The 26,307-nt window shown below is 38.8% G+C and overlaps 1 protein-coding gene across 3 annotated transcripts in view; it reads left to right on the top strand.

The window, feature by feature from the left end:
• Positions 1-1,527: 1,527 nt before the first annotated feature.
• Positions 1,528-26,307, top strand: part of GLI3 (GLI family zinc finger 3) — a 258,797-nt gene continuing 234,017 nt past the window's right edge. For 2 of the 3 annotated variants that reach the window (XM_034761254.1, XM_034761251.1), the window contains exons 1-2: positions 1,529-2,051; positions 17,593-17,755. In XM_034761254.1, the coding sequence (XP_034617145.1) occupies positions 17,632-17,755 (124 nt within the window). In that variant the 5' untranslated portion in view covers positions 1,529-2,051; positions 17,593-17,631. Of the gene's footprint in view, positions 2,052-17,592; positions 17,756-26,307 lie in introns of all 3 variants that reach the window. The other variant, XM_034761252.1, reaches the window with a different exon arrangement.

Below are 26,307 nucleotides of genomic sequence, written 5' to 3'. Positions count from 1 at the left end.
GATGTTAATGAACTTAATATTAAAAAAAAGGTGAGATTCTCATGCAATCTTTTGATTCAGACATCTGGGGCTTTAAGAAAAATATGAAATTTCACAAGACTTGCAATAGTGAGGGCCATAGCATTAAAGCATGATCTTGCTCTCATTTAAATTCCCAACTCAGGAAGGTACTTAAGCATATGCCTAACTTTAACTAACATTGACTTCAGTGGGAGTATGTGGGTGCTTACAGTTTGTTATGTGCTTAAGCATCTTGCTGAATCAGGGTCTAAGTCAAGAGCCTGGCTCCCCTGGTAATCAGATCATGACAAAAAGGTGCATATCAAAGGTTTGGTATTGGGCTACACCATTGGGTATACGTCATGATTGACACGATTAGGTATATATTGGAATGTACTTTAATGCATATACCCACTCCTTTCTGAAGGGGACAAACCTTTGGTCTGATTGGAGAATGATGTGATATGGGTGGGTGGGTGTGACTGTTCATTTATATTAGCTCTTCTCAGGGTATTTTAGTGCCAAAGAGACCCATGTATGGAGCCAAAATAACACAAGAGCTGGTCTTGGCATGGTATTTTGATTCTTGGAGGGCTGAAACATGAGAAGGGACAATCTTGAATTCTTTTGGCACCATAACTGACACCCTCAGCTGAGTTCCAAGTACCTGTGGAACCTAAAAACACAGCCTCAGGGTGAGTTGTTAATTCCTGTAGAACCCCAGGGGGAACAATGGGGGCTAGGGAGCAAAACAATGGGAATTTTGACAGAACGCAGAAGTAATTCTCCATGTTAAAGGTTTACCATTGTAGTCCTATTCCGGGGGGAGAAAAGCTAAAGAAAAGAGGGATAAAAAATTCAAAGGCAGGTTTTTAAATGGAGAAGAGGCTCAATACTGGAGAAGGAAGGCAGTATAATAATATTTCCAATTCTTCTGATCCTTGGTGTTTTTTCTTACAGCCCCAGGTCCTGGAGTCATGTGATTTCATGAGACTTTGAGCTTTAATTGAAAAAGTAAGTTTCCAGCCCATGTGGGTGCAGTGCTGAGCCTGAGAATGTGAACCCTGAGAGGGCAAAAATCAGAAGGTAAATAAACAGAACACTTCAAATATATTGTTTTAAAAAAATCTCATGCTTTTATGGGTCTTGACTCATGATTTTTGAATGCTGGGGGCTGGCGGTACTGAGGAAGTTTGAAGATAGTGGGAGAGAAACAGAGGGTAAAATGAACCAGAGTAAGAGGCCAGGATAAAAAAGGAGGAGCAGGAAAGGAGAACAAGTGTGACTTTCTGTCACAGATTGAGAGCTGGGCAGAGATTGAGGATGGGAAGGGAAGCAGAGAGCAGGACAGAAGGAAGAGAGGAAGATGAAAAAGAGAGAGAAACTGATACCAGAGGGAAGGAAGGGGAGGGTGAAGGCAACAGATTCTCCCCATCCCATCCCTCCCAGCTATGGGCGTGGCCTCCTGGTGTCTGAGCTGAAGTGGGGGGGGGGAGAAGGAAAAGAAAGGAGAAGTGGGGGGAAGAGGGGACATCAGATTGAGAGCGCGTGTTTCTGCTGGTCCCAGCTCCTCATTCTCCCTCACTCCCAGGCACTGAACAGCACCCAGGGGCACACACCCTCCCACACGCCTTCTCTTCTTCTGACTTCGGTCTGACTTCCCTCCTCCTCACCGAAATATTCCTACATTCCCCAGTGTACAGGAGGAGGGGAGCGGGTGACCCTCACGTTTGTAGCACTTCCACCGGGCAAATCCAAAGAAGGGAGTCAGACAAAAGTAAGGGAGGGGGAAGATCTTTCCTCATTCCAGAAAGTTTAGTGCCCCTCTCTACCCGCACTGCAGGGGGGTTGAACCAGCAATGTGCCCTTCCCTGAAGCTCTTTTCCCCTCCTCTGGACTAAGAGTGGAGTATTGAAAGAGAGAAGGGGAGGAGGGGGTGGTGGCGGAGAGGAGTCCTGCAACATCTGTAAAACTTGGACGAGGAGGAGGAGGAGGAGGAGGAAAGGAGAGACAGAGAGAGAGGAAGGCGAAAGGGACAACTTTTCCAACACGTGAGTATCGGAGCAGAGTGTTTTTATTTCTCTCCTTTGGTGGACTTAAAAAAGGGTAGGGGGCTACAATGCAATTTATATGGGTTGGTTAGAGGGAAGGGGGGGCCCTTCCGATGCAAGTTTTTTGATACACTCTGGTAGATTTCTCTCTTTCTCCCCCCCCCCCTTTGTTGAACCAAATCAGAAATGTCAGTCAGTGCGGGTGAGTCAGAAGGGATCAGATTACAAGATCACTGAAACTGATGTCGGATCCGCGCGCACACAAACGGAGAGGGCTTCTCTCTTTCTGTCTCTCTCTCTTTGAGGGAGGAGGGCAGGAATAAAACAACAACCAATACACACACACCGCCCGGCCTCTTCTCTCTCAATCCATCCTCCCCCCCCCGCCCAAACAGAAGCAAAATGCCCGCTTTCATCCTTTGGGGTCGGTCCTGTTAAGCTCTGCAAAAGAGGAGAGAGATCCCCACTGCATGCACTGTGCGTGTGAGATACAGCAGCCCTACCTTTTCTATGGGAAGTTTGGGGGGCTTGACAGAAGCAGCAGCAGCAGGTACGTGTACTGAGTTTTGCAAGAAGTTCTTCTTTGTTTAATGGGCTCTGCACAATGGTTGCAAGAAGCCAGAGTTTTGGGGCACTTTATTTTCATTTCCGATCTTTCTCTCTCTCTCTCTCTCTCTTTTTTAACTTGGAAGAGTGGGGAGCGGGAGACTATCCGAGATCTAACCAAAAAATGGCTGTCAAACTGTCCTTAACTTAAAGCCAACCCCCCCCCCAAACTATACAATAATATGTAAGTATTTTCTCTCTCTCTCTGCCTGCCCTACTGCACTCCGAAAGGATTTTGAGACGTAATGTCCCACAGTTGAACTACAGATTTGCATGCAGCAGCTGCTTTTCCCCCAAAGAAATTGCTTGTTATTTTCATGCCAGTTTCTTTGGCTGAAACTTTGTTGCTGTAGCAAACACCCTGTGCTGTCTGGATAGGTGGAAGGACTCAGATGTGTGTGTTAGTTTTGGGGAGAGAAAAGGAGACGGAGGTTCGTTTCCTATTACTCTGTTTTGATTAATCTGTAGGAGTTTCAGGGGAACGGTTTGGGAGTGGGATGGGGGAAGGCGTCTCGTTCATAACAGAGGAAAAGTGAAAGTTGTGCCTTCTCTTTATGATTTTGTTGTTGTGAGTGCTGCCTTTGGAACTTGGAAAGCTGCATACACCAAACTGCTGGGATCTACACACCCTCTACAATTCCCCCCGTCCTCCTTCCTTCTCCCCTCGCAATGTATGGAGAAAAATATTGCAGCGGGGAGGGATTGAGTATGAATCACTCCCGACAGTTACTTTCTCGACTTTTTTGGGGGGTGGAGGAATGGAGAAGAAGGAGAGCGCATATGATTTGCCACAAACCAATCCGTATTAGGACCTCTGCATGTTCTTCCATCAAATAACTTTAAAGCATTTTAGGAAAGTGGATATGAGGTTGTTTTAATTAGCCTGTAAACTTAGGTTGTTTGCACAGTTGCTCTTCTTCCAACCTAGATGATATAAACACACACACACACACACACACACACACACACACCTCTAAATGTGCAGCTTCCTAGTCCTGGAACCACGTGAAAAGAAAAGGTAAAAGGAATCCCCTCCACACCGCCCCTCCATTTTTTTAACCCTCTGGTGTATAGTTTTGAGCCAGTCCTTTGGGTACAGTGTTTGTGGCCTTCTGCCAGTTTATATGTAGATATATTTATGTAAAACATTTTCTCTCAGCTCTTTGCCAGCTGTTCCACATTTTCCAGCTGCCACTTCTGTTTGACATGATGGACTGTATGGATATCTAAGTAAAAGAGCCTTTTTAGTCAAAGGTATGGATGGTTGTCCACTTGGTATATAATGTTTAAAGTCTAATTAACCAGAGGAGTGCTAGCTAGCAGTGCATACCATGCACCACACTTTATTTTCAAGGGTTAATAAAGCATATTTTTATTTTGAAGTTTCATCATGCTTATTTAACTTCCTTTATGTTGGATCACAGAAGAACTCCAATCTAAAAATGGTTCAAAGCCTTTGAAATATGTGGCTAATTAAATTAACAAATCTTTTTAAAAGGGTGCCAGAGTCTCTCACTGTGTGTCTCTACATGCCTGATATATGTATCTATATGGGAACCATTTAAGTCTCTTTAATACTTAGAAATCACTAAATTTCTTTGTGTTATACAACTCTTTATGGTTTGGTATTTGGGAGATTATGAATTGAGATCCACAAGAATGGGCCTTAAGTATTTTGAATATTTGTGCAATTGCATTGTAATTTTGAAAGGTACCTCACTGATTGATTCCTATAATTATTTCATTTAGGTCCTTTATTAAAAATTAATAATGATCTGACAGTTTCTTAATTACATATGTCAAGATTATTTTTGAAGGGAGAAAAATGCTATGTTTTCAAAGAAGAGTAACATTAAAATGTAAAAATAGTTCTGAATATACCACAGGATTTCAGTTGAGGGATTATATTAAATGTAATGGTGAATGAATTTAACAATGTAAACTGTATGAAGTATGCTCAGAATTGGTTTATATAATGAAATTTTGGGTTTAACAAGCTAGTACATAATGCATTTAGTTGGCTAGTCTACACTCAAATTTAAAGCAAACATTAAATAACATTATCTGTGAGACAAGCGGAAGATCATTTTTTTTACACTAAAGATCATGTGGTTGAGAAATCTAATGTGTGGGGAAAAGGCACTGTTTTAGTGTATATAGTTCTTTAAAAAAAAAAAAAAGAGTAAAGGAAGTAAATCTGTGCATTTCTTGCACATGGCTTTCAGTATGACATTCTGTTTTCCAAAGCATTTTCCTGCCCAAGTAGCACAAAACAAAGAATTACCTGTATTTTCCTTAATGAGTTGACTCCTGTTTTGTGCTTGAAATGTATGCATTAGCCAACACAACATTTAGCAATGCATGTAAAGTTCATATCTGAAGGTATATTTTGAAATGAAAATGAGGTATTTTGTAGCTGTGTTATAAACATTCCATGTTTAATTTCTTAATTATTTTTATTTTGGATTAGCTGGTATATAAACTAAAATATTAAGACTCCTCCATTAAAATTGTTAGTAGAATTTATTTCCTTTTGTAAGTTACTTAATACAATTGATAAGCTGAAAAGCAATTTTATGCTAACTTTGGAAAGTTTGAATTACACTTTCTCTCTTATTTTTGGTAAAACTATTTCCCCCTGCACCCAGCAGCTGGTTTGATCCTGACTCTTTGAATTCAAGTAAGAAGTGAAATCTGTTTGGTTGCAAAGTGTTCTTGAAAAGTTAGTAATCTTTTCCCAGTAAATAAGGTATCTGATGCTTATTAAAGCAAGATCCATTGGGGGGAGGAGGAGGGAATTATGAAAGGAAGCAGTTTAATGATCAAGGTTGCATGCACTTAACTATATGGAGACTGTAATGTACTAAGAAAAAGAAGACTTGAAGGAAAAGTGAATCAATGAGTCATGAAATCTTTAGGAAAACCTTAGTAATGGAATGTTAATGCTTTTAGACTATAGTAGATTATCTTAAAAGTCAGACTTTTCTTCTTTATGCAATTGTTGTAAATCCCTAGCTAAAGAATACTTTGAAGAAGGCTTTAGTTTTGCTAGCACTCATATTTTGTAGTCATTCTGATTGTTTTGGAAGAGTCAAGAAATTTTCTGCCAACTTGCAGCTAGGTAATTAAAATGCTAAAATGGCTATAGAGGAAGCTTTTTATTCAACAAAAGGTTCAGCTCTAATAATGACTTTAAATTGACTTTCAACTACAGGTTTTATAGACACCCTGCCCCTGTCCCCCCCCCACTGCCTTAGATTTTGTCATTTTTATTTGTGCATTGATTTGTTATAATTTTAAATCAAATAAAATGAGACAGAATAAACAAAAATAGGGCATGGCTGCTGAAAACTTTTCAAGTACTTTCAGTGTATTTTTCATCTTTACTTTTATTTGATAGGTCTGTGAAATAGAGTTGTAGACTGGCACAGACTTTAAATGAAATTTCACACTTTGATGATTTTTTTTAACTTTGATATATTGACAGCAAAAGGAGCTGCAAAGCTTTTATATAACTTGAGCAGTAACGCCAAGCAGCAGTCAAACGTCTCTATGCATTTGTGTTTAACTGCAGAAGAAAAACATGTCCATGGGCAGTAGAGGTTCTTATCAACTCCCTAATCCCAGATCCCAGCAAACCTTGAGGGCATGCCTCAGATCTTGCTGAAATCATTGTAGACTCTCACAGTTTGCAGATTAAATATGCTATGTGTTCCTGGCTCCAACAACAGTTTTATGAGCTCACTAAGCTTCCTGTTTAAAGATCCTTTTCTGAAGTTTTTAGGAGCTGCTAAAGGCAATGCTGTCTGGAGTAAGTGGTACTTGTTAATTTAGAGACACTTTAGATATTTCATTCTGTCTGTAAAAATAGCCAAAATTGTTGTTTTCAGATTGAAAGTCAAGTTACACTGAAAAAAAGCCCCTTTAAAGCGTGATACTGTTGTTTTAATGTGTTTATGATTACCCAAGGCTGCAAAGCATACATGGAGCTTGATTTGTTTTATGATGGCTTGACTTTGAGTAGTGTCTTTAAAATTAGACTTTTTCAGTTGTAATTCCAAGTGTATCTTTTACTACATCATTTTTGAGCATCTTGTTACTGATTGATTGATAGACTGCTGTAATGCATCTTTAAGAGGTGTTTCCTCACCTCGTTCCAGCAAAATTTTAACAAAAAGTAAATATTTTCCGCAGAGGGTGAATTGCAGACATTTATGTAGTTTGATATTGGGGACTGCTGGGCCTCAGGAAAGTACTTTAAATTCTGTGTCCTAACTTCTCCTCTAGCTGGTAAATAGTTAACACCTATATTTCATTCAGTATAATCATGTTTATGTATTTGGTGTAATAGTCTTAATTAAAAAGGAAAATACTTATATCATTGTCCAACAACATGTGTCATGTTATTCCCAAGAGAACTTGAGCCAATTTTGTGTTTAAAGGTTATTCAGTGAATGAAATTGTGAAAGCCCATTTGTCAAGGTACTGCACGGTTTCTGTTGGTTTTCAACCCCCAAATTCATTGTCTGCGTGGCCCCGTCATTAGTCATCAGTGTATTAGTGCTGCCTTCAGGCAATGCTGCCCAGCACTTCTTCACACCATTATAGCTCTAAAAGTGTACTCTGCCGATTTGTAGAATTACTGCTCTGATTTCCGCTTGGCTAGGTTTGAGGTAAGTCCCCTCCCTACCTTCTAGCTCACTCTAATCCCTGCTTTCTTTTAAGGCTGCTTTCTGTAGAGATTTAGGGGAAAACTTTCTTAAAGACTGTGTTGGCATCATACTGTGGTTTTGTTGTGGCATGCAGTGTATAAATTGTACCTGCATTAAACTGAAAGTACATTAAATTGGTTGTGATCTGAAGAGCTGCTGTGTCTCTTTTTAAAAAAAATCTAAATCCTAATCAATTGATTTTACTGTTGCCTAATAGTTTGTTTATACTTTAAAAAGAAACTAATTAATTGGGATAGAGTACACCTTGTTATTCTTGACTACACACTTCCTGAGTATCAGCACAGATTATGTTCAGAACACATTATCAGATTTTATTTCATGATTATAGTATTTGAAATTTCCACTATAGTTGTAGTTATTTTGTTTTTGTTAACATCGATTGGTTTCCCCCCCCCCTCGCGTGGCCTCTTATCTTAACTGAGTCCAAAATACTTACGTCTTTTTTAGGTTGAGTACCTGTTATTTGGATTAGGACTGAAGAATCAAATTACCCTTGTGATAAATGAGAACAAAGTATATTTGGATGTTTTTGGTCTAGAACCATGTTTTCTCTTATGTACAAATTGGTAATTTTTTTCTGGTAATGTCAGGAAAAATCAACTGGGTGTAAAAATACTTCATCCAGCTGCCTAAAGAATGAAGCCTTCATTAAATAAGATGTATGAATACCTGAAACCGAATAGTCAGAAACACAGATTAAACCAATGTCAACTTCAGTACAATGTCTGTTGTTCTGAACTGTGTATATTAATATGAAATTCTAGCACTAAAGATCTTAACTAATAGGACATGTGGCTTGGTGTGGTGTGACTTGGCACTTTGAACCATGAATCTCTATGAATGTTTTTTCTTGGAAAATAAGACAGCAGTAGAATTCTGTGATTATATTGTGTGTACAGCCTAAGTGGACTGGAAGGTAATTTATATTGCAGCAAGGTAGAATTGTCCTATTGCAGTTTTGTGAGGTTGCAGAAACTGCAAGGAATCCTGATACTGTTTTACTGCTACAATGAGACAGGTGTAAAACCTAAAATAAAGTTTAAAAGCTGAAGATAAAGTTTTATAAACTACATTTTACACTTTAAATTCTTCTTGGATGCCTGTAGCTTTCCTAGCTCTTTACTGGTAAGGTTAAAACATCTGTGTTGGGTAAGAATGTGAAATCCTGCTTTCTGGATCAAGTCATCCTTAACATTAACGTATGTTGAGTAGATAAGCAGAATTGCAGGAATTGGAAATTGGTGATTAGAGTATTGGACTTCCAAAATCATTTTGCTTGAGTTCTTTAATTTTGTTTAAAAATGCTAATTGTAAAATGTGGTATACAGGCTTTTCTTCTGTGATTTGTATATCCTTAAGTTGGAAACAGAAGATACATCCTAAGCAATAGTTGCATTATGTATGTGTTGTCTGGGCTGATGTATGTTAAATATATTCTTCATTGAGCTCAGTTGCTCTATAGATTGACATTGATATATAGATCTAGTTTGGATTCTAAGGAAACTTCATTTATTGGGATTGATGATCAAAAACAATAAGTCTGAAGAAAATGATCATGCTACTGGAATTCACATGTAGCGCTAGTGCTCTAATAAGAATATCTCTGCATTTTTCTGTGGTAGTTGTAGTTGCAGTGACCTTTTGTTTGATGAACTAAATATACCATGACACAAAGCACATCCATTACAGGTGTTTGTAATTTGTTTTACCATCCTGTTCTGGAGAAAGGGCAAGAGAAGAGGGAAAAACCACACCATATCCTCACCACAAGTGTTTTCAGTGCTAATAACAGTATCAGCAGAGGAAGTCATAGGGCTTGTTATCAACACAGCAAGAGTTGCTGATTGTCTTCCTCTGTGGCATATTCTCATCCTTTCAAATCCACATTATGAGTGACCAAGATCAGATTTTATAGAACCCCTGCTTTGCAGAAGGAAATTACATTGCTGATATTTAAGGGTTTCTCATGATTTTAGATTTTAGTTTCGTACATAAAGGGCAGAGGCAAAAACTATGCATAGTTTTAGAAGAGAAATTTAAAACATAGCCAATTATTTTAATGAAACCTATTGTATAAACACCAAGAACTGAGATTTTTTTCTATGCTAATTCTTTTAAGACTACAACTACTTTGCCTAAGATTGTTTTTCTGTTTAAGCGTTTTAAACATAAGGACATAGGATTATAATACATTAGGCAATAGCACAGATTATTCTGACCCTTCAGGCGATATCACAGTTTTAAATGAACAAGTCTATGTTGTTAATAGCTAGTATGTCACCCTGTAAAAAAAAAAAAAATCACTTACTAAAGTAAAGACTTGAAAAAAGGAATTTATTTCTTTGTTTATAAATAACATTTATGGATTCAGATTCTATTTAAAAATAAATAGTGCTTCTGTTCTATCTAGCCTGGATTTTATATAAGTAGGCCAGAAGTTAGAATAGAGCAAAAAGAGGAATCCAAAGCCTCTATAATTCAAATAGTGTTCTGTTAGACATGGAGTTCATAGAGCTGCTTTTCCTTTTATAAGTTTAGTTGCATAGCTTTAAGACAACTGGATATTGAATGGGTTACGAATATATATACCCCCAAAGATGCATACCGCCCCACATTATTTAAAACTGCTATAATGTGATGGAAGGCCTGATTATGCAGTCCTTACTCATGTGAGTTGTCCTCATTTAGCTTAGTGAGAGCTCCTTATGTGAAAAAGGGACAGAAGATAGGGCTGTTAGACAATGGACAGTTAGACCCACATTCTGCAGTTCTTACTCAGGCAAAGCTCCCACTCAGCAGAGCTCTGCCTGAGTAAGAAAACAAGAATCAGATCTTCCACAGTTTTTTTCTGTGGAAAGCTATTTTATTTTGACAGAGAGTTTAATCTCTGGTAATAGGATAAATATTTAATTGGAATTTTACCTAACAGCTTCCTAAATCCCAGTAACAGAAGTACACATAATGTACTTATATATTATTACAAGTGAAATGGAACAGAGAAAAACTAAGTCAGGGGTTTCTTCAGAATAAAGTGTTGCTGTTAACTTGTTTGGTTCTATTAGATCTGTATGTTTTAAAATATTTTAACAAACTTGCAGTAATTTTTACATATCATATATATATATATCTAATATTGATATGTAAACAATTATATCTATCTATCTATCTATCTATCTCCTGGGAGGTGTAAATATATGTAATTCCTCTAGAGGAAAGCATCAGTTACACTTGTTCAATAGTTCAGTGTGCTCCATAGAATAATTTCTCACTTAGGGTTCTAATCATGGGGCTGATAATAGTGCTGCTTTGCCTAGCTGATTGCCTTTGTTGTTTGTGATTCTGTATTATTGTTGCCACTAGCTATTTAGCCTATCAGGAACAGATCAGATCATCATTAATCAGGCTTTAGGTTGAGTTGTTTTAAAATCTTCAGTTGTACATGGAGGAGGGGGCGGGGTGGGAATCAAAGGGAAGGAATACATAGGAAAGTACAGCAGGCGCATGAATTTGGAAAGGTTGTACTATTACAATCATTGCTGTGTAGCTTTATTTTTTTTCAAATTCAAATAGCAAAACTTTCCTATTTGATTCTAGCATTATTTTTACAGTTTTTTAAATTCAGCACAGGTTTATAAGGACTATGTAATTCTCAAGAGAGGCAGTTTTAGAACATGCATGAAAATTAAAGAGAAAATGAAGAGTTGCGAAGAGTAAGATTTTTCCAGTTACATATCATCAGCATTATATTATATTTCTGTATTTAATGAATATGAGCCCAAATTTTGCCCCGTCTTATACTGGATGCAGCCCTATACTGACCAATGAGGTTTCACAGAATATAAATCAGATCAGAATTTGGCCCACAGGTCGTTCATGGAAGTTGGAAGTCGTAACCAAACTAATGAGGCCTTAAAAAGATATAAAATGATCTAACTTTTTTGGAAATTCATAGTAGCTGAATTAATTATTGCACCTATATGGAAGGTGAAGTATACCAAAAGCTTAATCTTACAATTGAAGTGTGTTTGATAAAATGCATGAATCATTTATATTTTGGGGGAGGAATTATCAAGCGTAACTGTGTGAGTGTGACTTTGCATTCATGTTTGATGTGAAGCAATGCTAAAATTTAAGAGAGCTTTGGAAGTAAAACATACCTGAATCAAGCTTGTATAAATCAATGTAAAATAGCGCTCACATAACAGCATAAAATTCTCATGGAAATTTTGCATTTGAATGTAGCTGAACAAGACAGAATTTTCTTATTCTTGAATATTCCCAAGGAATAGTGTGACCAGTTCTGATAAAATTGATAAAGAGTCCTTTATGCTTGAAAGAGACTGTGTAATTTCTTGATTGTTCTCCATGCCTCCCCTTGTGTTTTTCACTTTCACACAGTTTCGGTGTTTGAGATTTATCGTATCCCCAAAGACTGCTTCCAGTAGGGTGGATCAAAGTGGTACATTCGAACACCCCAAATACCCAGAGTAATTTCTGAACAACTAAAGATGCTATGTTTGCTTGCACACTGATTGGGGCACTGTGGATGCTGATAGCAATCAGTATGAACTTCCCTACTGCTGATGTAATGATGATGAATGCTGTGACACTGCTATTTCAGACTGCTCTTCTCAGTGGATGCAAACCACTTGTTAATGAATTGAATACAACTACAGCAGCATCAAATAAAACCGGGAAAGGAATTAAAAAAGCGACAATACATTAAAGGACAAAGCAAATAAGAAAACAAAAGGAGGCAGCAAGTGGTTATAGTATAGAGGAAACATAAAACTAATATGCAAATCAATAAGCAATTTAGGGGCTGGATGCTGTAATCCCTTACTTAGGCAAGTAGTCCCATTGAAGTCAGTGAGACTTCTTGTATGAGTAAAAGATACTTGAAGGAGCAAAGGTGTGCAAGATCTGGCCGTTAAAACCAGAAATTCAGAGAGGAGAAAGAGCAAAGAGGTTAAGATTTAAAAGAAAATGAAACTACCGTAAATATGCTTATGAAGAGCCAAATTCTCCTCTCTTGCAGTGGTTCAACCCTATTGATTTCAGTGAGGTTGCACTGGTGTAAGTGAGGAGATTTCCCCCCCACAATATGCATATGATTGTTTTTACTACTATGGTGAATACACACACATTGGTAATTATATTAGTTGAACTTAATTAATAGTGAATTTTATTGTAAGAAATGGGTATTATTACCATTTTGTTGACATTCAAATTAAAAGTGATGGTATTCTTCCTTTAATTAGTTTATTATTGGCAGCTGCTTGTTAAAATCTCTTCAATTTAATATGAAATTGATGAAGGTTCCTATTTATGATTTAAAAAGTAGAGACACACCTGCAGACAGGTTGCTGGTATGAGAGAGATTAGGTTTAAAATGGGAGTCTGGAATTAATTGTGCAATGGGTTCAGGCCTGTGGGAAAAGTACAAAAGGTTCAAGCATGGTTGAATGGGAAAAAGCCATGAATGTTTGCTTTCAGGAAGGAATGTTTATCCCTCTGTTTACCTATGAAAGTTCAGGCTTTAACCATATAACATTATAGCATTTTCTCTTCGTTGCAGTCATCATTCATATGCACATGCAGATAGAGAAGAGCCATCGAAAAACAGCTTTCCAAGTTTTGAAAGCAGAGTTCAATTTTGCAAAATATGTATGTAATGTCTCAAGGCTGGGGGAAAGGAAGTCACTGAGCCAAATGCATGGGGAGTTGTAGACACTATAAATAAATAAATAAATAAACCATATAATATTTTGAAAGTGCAAAGTACTTCAGCCTGGATGTTTTTCAAAACCTTTTTGTCAGTGATGAACATGGAAATAAAACTTTATTTTGTCCGTGACCTTTGATTATGTGTTTTGTTTTGTTTTTTTCAATAGACTGTGATTTCCATATTTCATTACCCAGTTTCTGAGAGGGGGAAAAATCACATCTGAGCTTGACGACAGTGAGTCTAAAAGCGTTGGGGGCCTGCAGCTCCTACTGAAGTCAAGATTAGACCCATAATATAACTGTGGTTAGAAGAGTGAGTCTGTAAAAATGATATCTTGAGGTTCCATATTTATTTTCCATTGATGGCTTCCATGTCAGCAAACATGTCCAAACATGAGTTTTCTAATGGTTAGCCTTGCACACTCAGTCTGCTATATGAGAATCAGGCTATTGTTTCTGCCAAGCACATTACCACATTTGATAAAGTATCAGAACATAGTTTAAAACTGAGGGTCTAATGCTGCAATCTCTATGTGAGTAGAACTCTTGTTAACTTCACTGGAACGTGTGTGTCAGGGGCAGAGTAGAGAGTAGAAGGGGAAGGAGGGTGATAAGATGGGGATGCCCTAGATTCAAGAGCCAGAATTTGTTTATCCGTAGTGAAATTGCCTCTGCAATACAGATAGTAATAAAAATAGGCTTCAGTGTGTAAACTAAGGCTATGTCTACATTACGGACCTTACCGCGGCACATCTGTACTGTCTCCTGTGTAGCCGCTCTATGCTGGTGGGAGAGATCTCTCCCTCTGGCATAATTAAACCACCCGCAACGAGCGGCAGTAGCTATGTTGGTGGGAGAGTGTCTCCCGCTGACATAGCCCTGTCCACAACGGCACTTTTGTCGACAAAACTTATGTTGATCAGGGTTTTTTTTCCCACACCCCTGACCGACAAAAGTTTTGCTGACAAAAGTGCTAGTGTAGACAAAGCCTAAGTAGATATGGCGGAGAGCATGTGTAACCCACACACCTCCTGGGTGTGGTGTTCTGGCCTATCTAATGGCACTGAGACCACGTAGAGAAAGAGAGGGAGAGCTAAGACTGTAGAGCAGACTCATTTTAATAGCCAGTTGGCTTTTACCTCATGCTGTAGACTAGAGGCTTATGCACAAAGGTCCCAGGTTCGATCCTGCCTGCCAACAACCGGGGTTTGTTGTTGTTGTTACACATGCACAACGAACTGATATTTATATTAGCAAGTTGCAAGTTTTACAAATTTCTGACCATAAGTGCACTTTAAAATAGTAAGTTGCTAACTAGGGGCCTCTGTAGCACCAGGTATGGCTTGGTACAGCGGGGAGCAAAATTACAGAGAAACTCTGGTGGAAAAAGTGGGATTCTAGCCTCTAGACTTCTCTCTATATTAAAAAAAAAAAACGTCACCCTGTCTAATGGGCTGTGAAAAAAGTAGCCAAAAGAAGGAGCAGGAGCCACTCTGAGCCCACAAACTCTGCAGGAAAATATGTGGCAAGCTAATGCTGCATATAGCAAATTAATTGTGGCTCCCTCTCTCTTTCCCCTTTTCCCCCACCTCCTTATTTGGGTAGCTGAACAATTAGCACTCAGAAGGTAATGTTAATGCAGCTACTGTCCCAGCCATGCTGTGATAGGAGGCTGGAAACTAGTGAAGAAGAAGAATCCCACCTCATAGTTGTCTCGGGATTTTCATGGTTGAGGGGGATGAAACCACTGCAGATACTTGGCCTCTGTGTCGTTTTCTGGCTCTGTCTGTGGCTGGTTCACTCCCCTTGTTGGTTCTATGACAGCGGGGCAGAATGTGTGGCCTCCACAGCTTTGACAGTGGTGAAGAGTTCTTGAATTAATTTGTTCCCTTTCACATGGATTAGCCACATGAGGGGGAGTATGTGGGCTAAGATGTCAGAAATCAAGGGTCAGATTCTGCAGTCCCTACTTAGTCCTCACACAGGCAAACAAACCCATTGAAGCTAGTGGGAATGTTGCTTGACTAGAAGATTTGGCCCTTAAAAGTCAAAATAGAGGAAAAATAACTGAGATGACTAAAGTTATAGCTTTCTAAATCCCTTGGGAAAACTGTGCGGAAGATTAGCCTTCTCAGAGACCACTGATTAATTTAACACACGGATGGACAAAACACTAAAAATATATGTATTAGGATTGTCTCCTGTACTGTTTGGGGGCTGGACTAGATAAGATGATAGGTATGGTAACTAAAGCCATGGACTGCCCTCCCACAGAGAAGCACACAGGAGAAAAGGGCGGGAAAGTGTGTTGAGAGATGCTGAAAGTTTAAAATTTATGAAGTTCCTACCAGATTCCCCCCCCCCCCCAAGAGTGGAAGGTTTCCGGGAGTAGCCTCTAAATTCTATGGATTCCTTTAGCCACTGTGCGGTTTGCTGCTGGACAGTCTTTTCCCCCAGGATAGCAAGACTCCTGCAGGAATTATGCTTTCATTGGCCCTCCCCTAAATGACACACACAAACTGCCTCGGAAAGGAATGCGGTATCAGTTATTACTGAGGACTTGTACACTGCTGGAGTTGGAACGGAGCTTACCAAGTTATGTGTTACTCCTTAGCTCATCCAGTCCTGTATTCAGACACTCCTTCTGAAATCCTGTTCAGGGTAAGACAGGACATCATTCTATGAATTACAGTAATATTCAGCCCTTATATAGCACTTTCAGCCACAGATCTCAAAAGACTTTTCAAAGGTGGGCCAGCATCATTGTTCCCACTTTTACAGATGGAGAACTGAGGTATAGAGAGGTGAAGTGGCTTGCCCAGGATCAGTGGCAGAGATGGGAACGGAATCCAGGCCTTCTGCCTACCAGGCCAGTTCCTTGTCCTCTGGGCCACTATATGCCCCTTAGTAGTGATTCACTTTAGTAGTGATATGCCACTTAGTAGTGATTCACTTTAGCCTTTCGTTGAGCCCACTTTATAATAATGAGTGTTTTGGATTATCTTATTGCACTATTAAACTAAAGTGCCCCATTAAATGCAGGGAAAAGATAACTAGAGCGCTGCATTTATATGGTTCAGCAATTTTGCTTTGTGCATATTTGTTATATTTTTTACCGCGTCAGTCAAAATTGCAGAAATCAGTTAACATGGGGTGTAGCAAAAAAGGGTAATTAAATATCTTTATAGGTTACATTGTGATTTGTTGAAGAGTTTGGTGTTTACTTATAACATAGTTGACTTCAGCTAAAAGTTGAGCTAATCTAGTCCTAGAATAATGCAATTTATTTTCTTTTAATATCTATTTGACATCTTAGTGGGGGTTAGACTAGATGACCCTTGCCGCCCCTTCTAACTCCATGTTTCTATGATAATTGTAACCCTGCTCACAAAAGGAAGCATCTAAAACTCCTTTTTTAAAGTCAAGTTTGCTGATTTATATATTTTTTTAACATGGGTCCTAGTTTTAGTTCTTACAGCACTGATAAGCAGTGCTGTACTTCTTTGGGTCTAAACACTGTATGTGCTGAATATTGATTACCTGTATAAAGCTTACTTTAATAGACTGCCATGTGTCAAGCTAAGCTACAGCCAAGAGCTTGGAAATACCTATGTTCCTTGCAGACCAGGATCACTGTAGTCACGGTACCTTGAAGTGGATGCATGTAGAATTTTACCCTCTTGGAAACCTCTGGATTTCTTAGGTTTATGTCACAAACATGAAAACTCTAGGAATACGGTGAAGCGATCCAATGGATATAAAATGACTGAACGATGAGTCAGTGCAGATGACAGTAAAAGTAATCAGTGAAAGGCAGAATAACTAAACATGCTTTTTGCATGGCTTTCCATTTTCAGGGTTGTCATGCCAAGAAAGTGTTCCCGTTATCAGTCACTAGCAATCACATTTGCCTTTCTCTGTGGTTTTTAGAGAGTTGTTCCAATACGCTTTTGTTTGAGTTACGTTTTTAAACAAACAAAATGAGAGCTGTTTACATTAATAAGGCAAGATAGACTAGGAGAGGTAATTCGTTGCTGTATATTAGGGGTAGTGAGAATGCTGAAGATTAAAATTTGGCTTCTACAGTAACATGATGGTTTGTCTCAATTCTGCTACATGCTTCCAAGCTGTTCAGGACAAAGGGAAAAAATCCCGCCTTTTCCACCCCCACCCCCCTTCAAGTCCATTAAAATTCTTACAGGGTTTTAAAAAACGTGGACCTTCCTGTCAAAGCAGCAGACTAGACCATGATGCTGATTCTGTTTAAAAGCAAATGTGCTTGTCTCTGGTGTTAGCATTTCCTTAAATTCCTCAGGAACTCATGCATGCAAACCTGATTTGATGAGCTTCATGAAATGGCCTGTGGATTACTAATGCTGCTGTGCTGCAGGCTCTTCTTCAGGTGAGAAGTGTGGCAGGTTTCTGACTAAGCTTTTTATGGCATTTGAAGTTTATGACTCTATTGTTTTATTCAGGTATTCGTGCGAGGAGAGCTGAAGTAATGAGAAGTCATCATGGAGGCCCAGTCCCATAGCTCTGCCACAACCCAGAAGAAAAAAGTTGAGAATTCCATAGTGAAATGCTCCACTCGAACAGATGTCAGTGAGAAAGCTGTTGCCTCCAGCACAACTTCCAATGGTGAGTAACAGCAGGGATTTACTAGCAGCGAAACCTACAGTAATTTTATGTTCACTGCATTCCTTGTGAATTGAGCATTTGCACCTGGATCTGTGTTTGTTCTCAGGAAAGACTAAAGAAAGCAAACAGGAGAAAAAAGTGGATAGGATATAATAAACCCTGTTTTGGCTTCAGACATAGGCTTTTTCTTCCAAATTTTCTAATTTAAGATGTAAATCTGCTAAGTTATTTATTATAGGAAGTTCCTGTTTTGGCATTTTGGAAATCATCTTGATTAGCCTGGCAAGCATTGCAAATGCTTTGCATTTTACCATGGAAATCTCTTCCACTGGTTAGATAATTAGTTATTACAAAAGAGACAAAAGTAGCCTTGGCAAAATTAATGGCAGGGTTTTTTCTCTCTTGTTTTTCAAATAAACTTGTCTATTGTAAATTTTTTCCCCCGTCCCTGAAGTTCTTTAATGGCAGGTGCCAAAATCTCAAGTGAACTTCCAATGAATTCATTTCAAAGTTGTGACTATAAAGGTTGCAGATTTACAAAAATGGAGGAGTTTACTCAACTGTCCCCAGGGATTACCTCATTCTGCAACTTTGCATACTCTGTGCCATTCCACGCCCCCAACCCCTTTCTTTGTTTAATTTACAAGAGCTAAAATCATTGGTCCTTACTAAAGCAAAACTCCCATTGAAGTCAAGGGAAATTTTGTTCAAAGAAGGACAACAGAATTTGGCCCCATGGTTTATGATTGCTGCAGATTAAGCTCTGCATTTAGCGAAGAAATTCAGGAAATCAATCTGGTGACTGTTACAGAAGAAAAAATGGCTGTTCTTTTTTTCTGTATCGGAATCTCTGTGCCTCCCTGGGAGAACTCAGAGGGCCCCCTCCTCCACCTTGCATCAAGGCCACGATCTTTCAGTCAAAGGCAGGGTTCCCTGTTCAGTGAGTTGAACAAAAGTGCACACACCCAAAGAGAATAGTGGAGACCTGAAGTGAAAAATCCACAAATTCTGTAGCTGTACTGAGGGGAAGATCAGGAGGATAGTTAAACATTAGAGGGAACATATCCCGTTGTCCTTCCCAGTGGTTCTATCACTAGATTCAAAGCATGCCCAGCCCCAGCTAAGGCAAGTGACTGGAGTTGCCTGTATAAGAACATAGTATCTCCTTGTTAACTACTGGAACAACCCTGACAATTTTTAAAGTATGTTAGATCAGATCCTGATCTAAATCCGCACAGCTCCAGTGGTGTCAATAGACTTACGCTGATTTACACCTGCTGAGGATCTGTTCCACTGTATTCTTTTCAATAATAGAATTTTATACATTGACCCAGTTTTTTACACATATGCATGCTTAAATGCCCTGATGCAAATCCTGTATAGTGTGCGCTCAACTTCAATGTAGGCACGCATGGGCTATGATTGACAATGTTGTCTGATGTTTGGATCAGAGGATTATGAGTCAGGACTTCTGGATTTTATTTATTTATTATTTTTTTTATTTTTTAATATCCCCAGTTCTGCCGCTGACTTGCTGAGATCCTTGGTCAAGACACTTAACCTTTCTCTGTTTAGTTTACAGACCTGGTTAATGGGAATATTAGTAGTTAACTATCTTAAATGGGTGCTGTGAGGCTTAATTAATTAAAGCACTTTGAGATCCTCAGAGGACAAATATAAGGATAAGGAATTATTATTAATCGGGTTTTTTGTGAATGTTTTCTGCAGTGAGACACTAATGCAGTACACCCTTGGTACCCTTATGTGAAACACTCAGATTGATATTTTTTTTTCTGAAGAATGCAGATTCAGGTCAACAGAAACATTTTGAAAATTCAGAAATGTCAAAACAAAAAGTTTTGATTTTTTTTTTCCAGTCTAAACGGGAGTTAGACCACTTTCACAGAACAGAGGAGGAGGAGGTTGTAAGTGTGGTACCTCCCCTTATAACCAGGACCGGCTCCAGGCACCAGCTTGCCAAGCAGGTGTTTGGGGCGGCCACTCCGGAGAGGGGCGGCACGTCCAGCTATTTGGCTGCAATTCGGCGGATGGTCCCTCACTCCCGCTCGCGGCTTTTTTTTTTTTTTATGCGCTGCTTGGGGCGGCAAAAACCCTGGAGCCGGCCCTGCTTATAACCAGTTGTCCAGTGGCTAGGGCACTCACATGGGGGATGGGAGACCTTGGATAGAATCCCCCCACTCTGGAGCAGGGACTTGAAGCCAGGTCTCCCCCCTTCCAGGTGAGCATCCTAAGCATTATGCTATAGGCTTTAGGTGTAAGGGGGAGGGGAAGCTCCACTACTGCTTCCTCCATACAAAATGTTTTGCTTGACCCAAACCCACATTTTATTTAGACTTTTTTCGGTACTGCCAGCAAACTGAAATATCAGTTATTCGCACAGCTATAGGATACACCCTACATCTAGTCAAGTCAATGACAAGGCTCCCTGTGACTTCAGTGGTTAAGGATTAAGCCGTTAGGTATGCTTTTTAATTGAGTCAATCATAAGTAAATTCAGGGCAGGAGTGTCTGACCTACCCTAATATACAGCCAGCCCTAGAATTCTTCCACAGTAGAATTGGGCCATGGATGGACCTAAACTTTACTCCTCAAGGGCATTAAGATATTTCTCTTAGAGTAGTCTATATGGTCCAAGTATAACATACTGAAATAAGTAATGATACTAAAACTTTAGGAATATAGAAATACTGAAGTTTATAATTCCAGTCTGCTAAAGTTTTGTCTCTCTGCAAATGTGACTGCCATGTTAATGAATTTTGGTAACAGGAGACAAATTTTATTAATGCAGCATGAAAGCTCCCTGTTGCATCTTTTGTTCTGTAATACTGGAATTGTTAAGTGAACTTCACCAGCTGATATAACACACCATTTGCTGCACAAACATTCAGTTTTTGTTTATGAATTGCGGCTTTTTACAAAAAAGGCCAAATAACATAGAATGGTTGTGATTTACAGTTGTCTGCTTTTTTAAAACAAGGTAAGGCTGCTTAAAAATATATTGAGTAATCATTGGTGTGTTTACCAAACAAGACCCTGCATGTGGCCATTACAGATCAACATCTGCCAGTCATACCCTCACCTCATAAATATATCTAAAAACTGTGTTTTCCTTTCTGGATAACACATTAATTAGCAAAGTTTGCCGAGTAACATATACTTGAGTGACAGCTGTCCAGAAGGTGCTATGTGAACTGGCATTTTCTGAGTGGCTCCACTGTCTTTTAAAAGATTTACAATTGAGTCATAAATAGGTTGAAAGCTCTTATGGGTTTTACGCAGAGCTTACAATTGTGCAGGAGAAACAAGGAAGACTCTATTTTTAGTATTTCTTTGCAGTTCCTGAAAGAAAATAACTGTCCAGTTCATCTGATAGTAGTAACTATGTTTAAATAAATATGATGTATGGAATCATTAAAAAAAATAGGTGTTTTATTGTCTGATACGCAAACTCTGTTTTATTTAAGAGTCTCTGTGGTACATGCATGTTATCGAGAACTATTTGATGATAGATTTGGGGCCCGATCCTGTTGGTGATGATTCCAAATGCATATTATTTCACATAGGCTTAGACCCATTGACAGGCTTGGCTCATAGTTTGCACTTTGGCCATTTATGCTGAGCTACCATGATTACGCTACTTAGAACAACAACAGCAAATCCCGTTGCGGTCGTTTAAACCACAAACTGTACTACATTGCTAACCTGCCAGCACTGTGTTAGTTTGGGGGCTGCCAGCATTTCCATTATAGACCTCTAATTTCAGGGCTTTATAACTCCGCCATTAAATGTGCTCCAGGCTGAAACTTGCATGGAAGGTCTCAGTACTGGAGTAAATTACAACTTTTTTTAGGCCTATGCTCAAAAATAAAAATCATGGTTTTGTAATAATTTTAAAACATGTTTGCTACTATTGGATGTCTTATGGGACTGCTGTATTTGTTTTGTTTTGAATGAATTTTTGCAGGCCTTTGGTCTCTTCTTTGGGTTTTGATTTTGTGTATATTAACTAAAACCACACACATCTTACTATGGTACACCTCTTTACAAATCTGTCCTTTCCCTCCTTCTTTGTATGAATGTTGTATTTACTGCTAGGATAGTGTCCAGAATAAAACAAAACAAAACAAAACCCTTAAAAGAAATTTGCTAATGGAGATTTTTTATACAGTACTTTGTGAATGAATGAGAATCTATCACTGTAATGTCAGAGTATGAAAAAACTTGCATTTATTTGTGATTTAATACCCTTAGAATGAATCCACTCCACGAATACAAAGTATTAATAAACAACAACAACAAATGAATATCACTTTCACATAGTTGCCGTGTTACTAGCGTTTATGCTGGAATAATTGTGCCTATGCTTCAGACATAAACCCGGTCACCATATTGGTGCCATGAAGCTTCACTGACATTCTTCCACATGCCCCTCCCCATCCGAAAAATCGGGACAGGGGTTGGGGGGGTAATAGGTGCTTATATAAGGCAGAACTCCTAATATAGGGACTGTCCCTGTAAAATCAGGACACCTGGCTACCCTAATGCACCCCTACGGCCACCATTTTACTAACACAATAATACCTTTGTGGCATTGGATGCACACAGGTGAGGGAGCTGTTCCCTGCAATGTTCATTTATCTGTGTATTGATTTAGACCCTGATCGTGCAAAGTGCTCCGTGCACACAGTAGTCTCATTGAAGTCAAGTAGGGAGCAGCTTTCATGAGAGGGATCTAAAGTTAATAAACTGGTTTGAGCACAGATCACTAGAATTTTTTGTGCCCTTTCTAGAGAGTCTGCTTGTTAGAGCAGCTCACACCATTGTCCTGCTAGACCTTTCTTTCTCCTCTGCTGGTCACGTGATGCCTACTATGGTAATAAATAATCACCTGATTTAAAAAAAAATAATTTTTCCTCCTTGATGTGAAAGCTTTAAACATTAGGTGTTTTTAGGGCATTTGAGACAGTACCCAAGCATCTGCCTTACTGAAGTGTAATAAATGCACACAGTTAGGTTCTGCTCCTTCAACTTGTTGCACTTGCATGAAAACCTGCACATATGTGGAGCCTCATTGACTGCAGTGGCTATCTGCATGGAGGAAGGGGGCTGAGTCAATGGCTTCTGATCCTTATGAAAAATTTCACTGTAGCTTTGAGCCACAGTCAAGCAAGCGCTCCAGCATGTGCTTAACTGTAATCATCTAAGTGGGACTATTTGCATGCTTAAAGTTAAGCATCTGCTTTATCACTTCAGTAGATTGGGCCCTTAGATAGTAAGTTCTGCTTTGCAAATAAATGGAGTTTAACATTAAAAAACACTTCCTTTAAAAACAAATGTTGACAACCAATCCCCGTCCCCTCACACACATACTATTTAGAGTTTGAATGTTTTCATTGAGTCTGTTGTATAAATACATTGGTGGTTTTTTTTTATTTTTAGTTTATTTTTGGTGAACAAAATCCAGTGAATTCCCATTACCTGCGAGCAATAATATAAAAAAGTAAACCTATATTTGACATTATTGCTTGCAATAGATTTGAAAATGTTTGCATTCAGCCGGTATTTATTTCCGAATGATGTTTTTATGGGCTTTGTTGGTGATTGTAAATAAAATGTTTGTGTTCTGTCCAGTTGTGGCAATAAATGATTTTTTAAAAATTTTTTTTAGTTTGCATTACAAACAATGCAGTTATTGTATAAAAGCTCCTTCGGTTTCTGACAGGCAAGTACTTATTTTCAGTTTGATGTGTTTTGTCTACTTTTTGACCCATGAGCTCTTTTCAGTGTAATCTGATATTTCTTATTAACCTATTACTTGGCTTTAAAAAAAATAAGCTAATTATAAACATATGTAGGTTGTAGACTTGACTACCTTTATCAGAATCAGATAGTTATTGAGAACATACTTTAAAGTGATAACAGAAATTATTATATTAATGATGATGTAACTTGAAACCAAGCTTGATAGATGAATAAATGAGAGGAAGTTCACATGCCCACTTTGATTCTTGGAGCTAGCTTCAACTAGGTTTTTAAAAAATAATTTTAAAAAATCGTCCTTTAAGGATTGAATAAGAAAAGGATTCAGCAATTGGCAGCTCCATAAGAATCACATTTCCTGTTTTAACTTTTGGGTAGTTACTGGTCCTGCTGCTTGCTTTCAAACTCACCATAAAATAGGTGTTAATCATGATACCTATTCTTTGGCCCCTTAGTTGAAGTTATATGTCCAGAGTCCTGTTGAGAGGTCAGAGTTCAGAGGAGGTTGTTAGCTATCAAGAAATGTTGCCTTTAGTACTTTAGTGCCCTGCGAATTGAGTCCCTCATTGATTATATTTATATGAGACCCAATTCTGCAAGGTGATGATGAGGACTTCTCTTCCCTCATTGAAATCAAAGGGAGTTCAGGGGCACTCTTCACTTTGCAGTATCAGGCCCAGAAGGAAACAACATTCTATGGAATCAGCTATTGTAGGTGACAAAAATGTTCTTAAAACCTAAATGTGCAGGCATGCATAATTTTTAGTGAGATGGCAAATATTCCAAGTAACCTCTAGTCATAATACTCAGGCACAGTAGCATACAAAATAAGTGTAAGGTTCTGATCCTGAGAGGTGCTGAGAATCCATAATAGCCACGGAGTCTCATCAGGCCCCAAGTGAATGAAATTAAGGGAGGTGGCTTTACTTTGGAATATCTCTCACTGACCCTTAAAAGGCTCGGGGCCAAATTGTGCTCTGAAACCAATGGGAGTTGTATCCATGTAACTGAGAGCTTAAGTTGGTCCTCGGTATGTTGTAATGTGAAGTAGGCAGTCAGTTAAACACTGGGTCTATCTGAGTAATGGAGGCATGGTCCTTTCCTATGTTTACTAATGGGATTTCAGTTATATTGTTATGGTCTATCATAATTTGAAACAAACTACTCACACCCAGCACTATATTTCAGTGTTGTGTTTCGTAGTTCTGGGAGCCAGCTTTTTTTCATGCCCTAAACTAAACAATCCAGCACAGACCATGGTCTGCAGAGATGATACAGTACTACAGCATAATTCCGCAGGGTTTCCCTCCTCTCCTTTCTTCTCTTCCTTCCCTGCACATAACCCTGTGTTGGTTAATAGTATGAGGGATATTAAATGTCAATCCTGCTGTATTCCTCTGCAAGTTCCTGGGAGAGATGATTGAACAGCTTATCCCTGCAATCACTGTAATCAGTAAGTAATGACCTAACATCCCAGTAGATGACATGAGCTGGAATCAGTAGAAAACACTAGTTAACATTGGTAGCTTGCCACCCAAATAAGGTGGAAGGTTAGATTTAATGAGCCACACACTTGGAATTAGAAGAGGTGGAAGATTTACTAAAGCAGCCTACTTGCAGTGGCCAAAAAGGAAACCTGGAGTGTGAATCAAACAATGGTTTGACGTAAGGTGCTTACAACATGGCAGCAGTAAATATACCCAGTGTCTTGTGCACTGCCAGAGTTCAGTAGTATAAATCAAGTCTTGAAAATCCAGGATTTACAACCTACAGTTTTCAAGAAACCAGAGTCTGATTTCTAACAGCACAGCGAAATGGATGCCAGCAACTGAAACTCCAATGATATCATTAATGTTCTGGGGAAGGGCTTTCTCGCATTAAGCCATGGTCCCTGGGGAAGAGATCCCAAAAGAGAGAGGATTTCTTAATGACCTTGCACCACTGAGCCTGTGTGTGCCACCAGGATAGGAAGGCTTTACAGCAGCACTGCTATAGTAAGTAATCTTGCAACTCTCATTGTCACTGGAAGTGGATGTCAATACAAGCATCAATACTGAAGAGTGCATGTGAAAGACATGGGAGGGAGGAAAGGAAAGGCATTAAGTGTTCTCCCCTCTCATGGAAGTGTCCACAGGTGACTGGAACTTGACTGAACTTGGAAACCTACAAGTTATGAGTCCCTGTAGAACACAATTTACACTGACTTAAAAAACCTCTGACAACTCCACTGAGAGGTAGAGGCACAGAATTTGGCCCTGCAGTTCTTAAAGCTAAAGCAGTTGAAATGTACTTGTTAAGTAGTTTAGCAGATCATGGAATGGTGTGCATTTTAATTGGTCTAGATATTTTCTATTTCATATTTAGCTCTGTGTCCAGTTAAACAGAAACAAGAGTCAGTCATTTGTTTGTATAGGTTCCTGCTCTGTATGTTATGTTTTTATTTTTCCAGCTTTTTTAAAAAAAGGGAAGATATAAAAATGCAGCTTTTGCTATCATAGGAATTGTTGTTAAATGCATATGCTAGTAAGTGGTTAAAGTGTGTTTAGGGTCTGTTAAGTGACTATATATATAAAAAGTTCCTTCTTAATCAAAAAATGTTATCTCTGTATTTATTCCATGTAATATCTGATTACTTCTGCAACAAAAATAAGATTTTTTTACTTTGCATTGCAGAGCCAACACACCTGTGAGAGAGTAAGCTAGATTTTATTGTCTTATTATTATGTCTTGTTACCCTTTAAAAAACATTCACCTTGAGGTGTACAGAAGTG

The sequence above is a fragment of the Trachemys scripta genome, chromosome 2, assembly GCF_013100865.1.
Source record: "Trachemys scripta elegans isolate TJP31775 chromosome 2, CAS_Tse_1.0, whole genome shotgun sequence".
Classification (NCBI taxonomy): domain Eukaryota; kingdom Metazoa; phylum Chordata; order Testudines; family Emydidae; genus Trachemys; species Trachemys scripta.
This window is presented reverse-complemented; position numbering and strand designations above follow the sequence as displayed.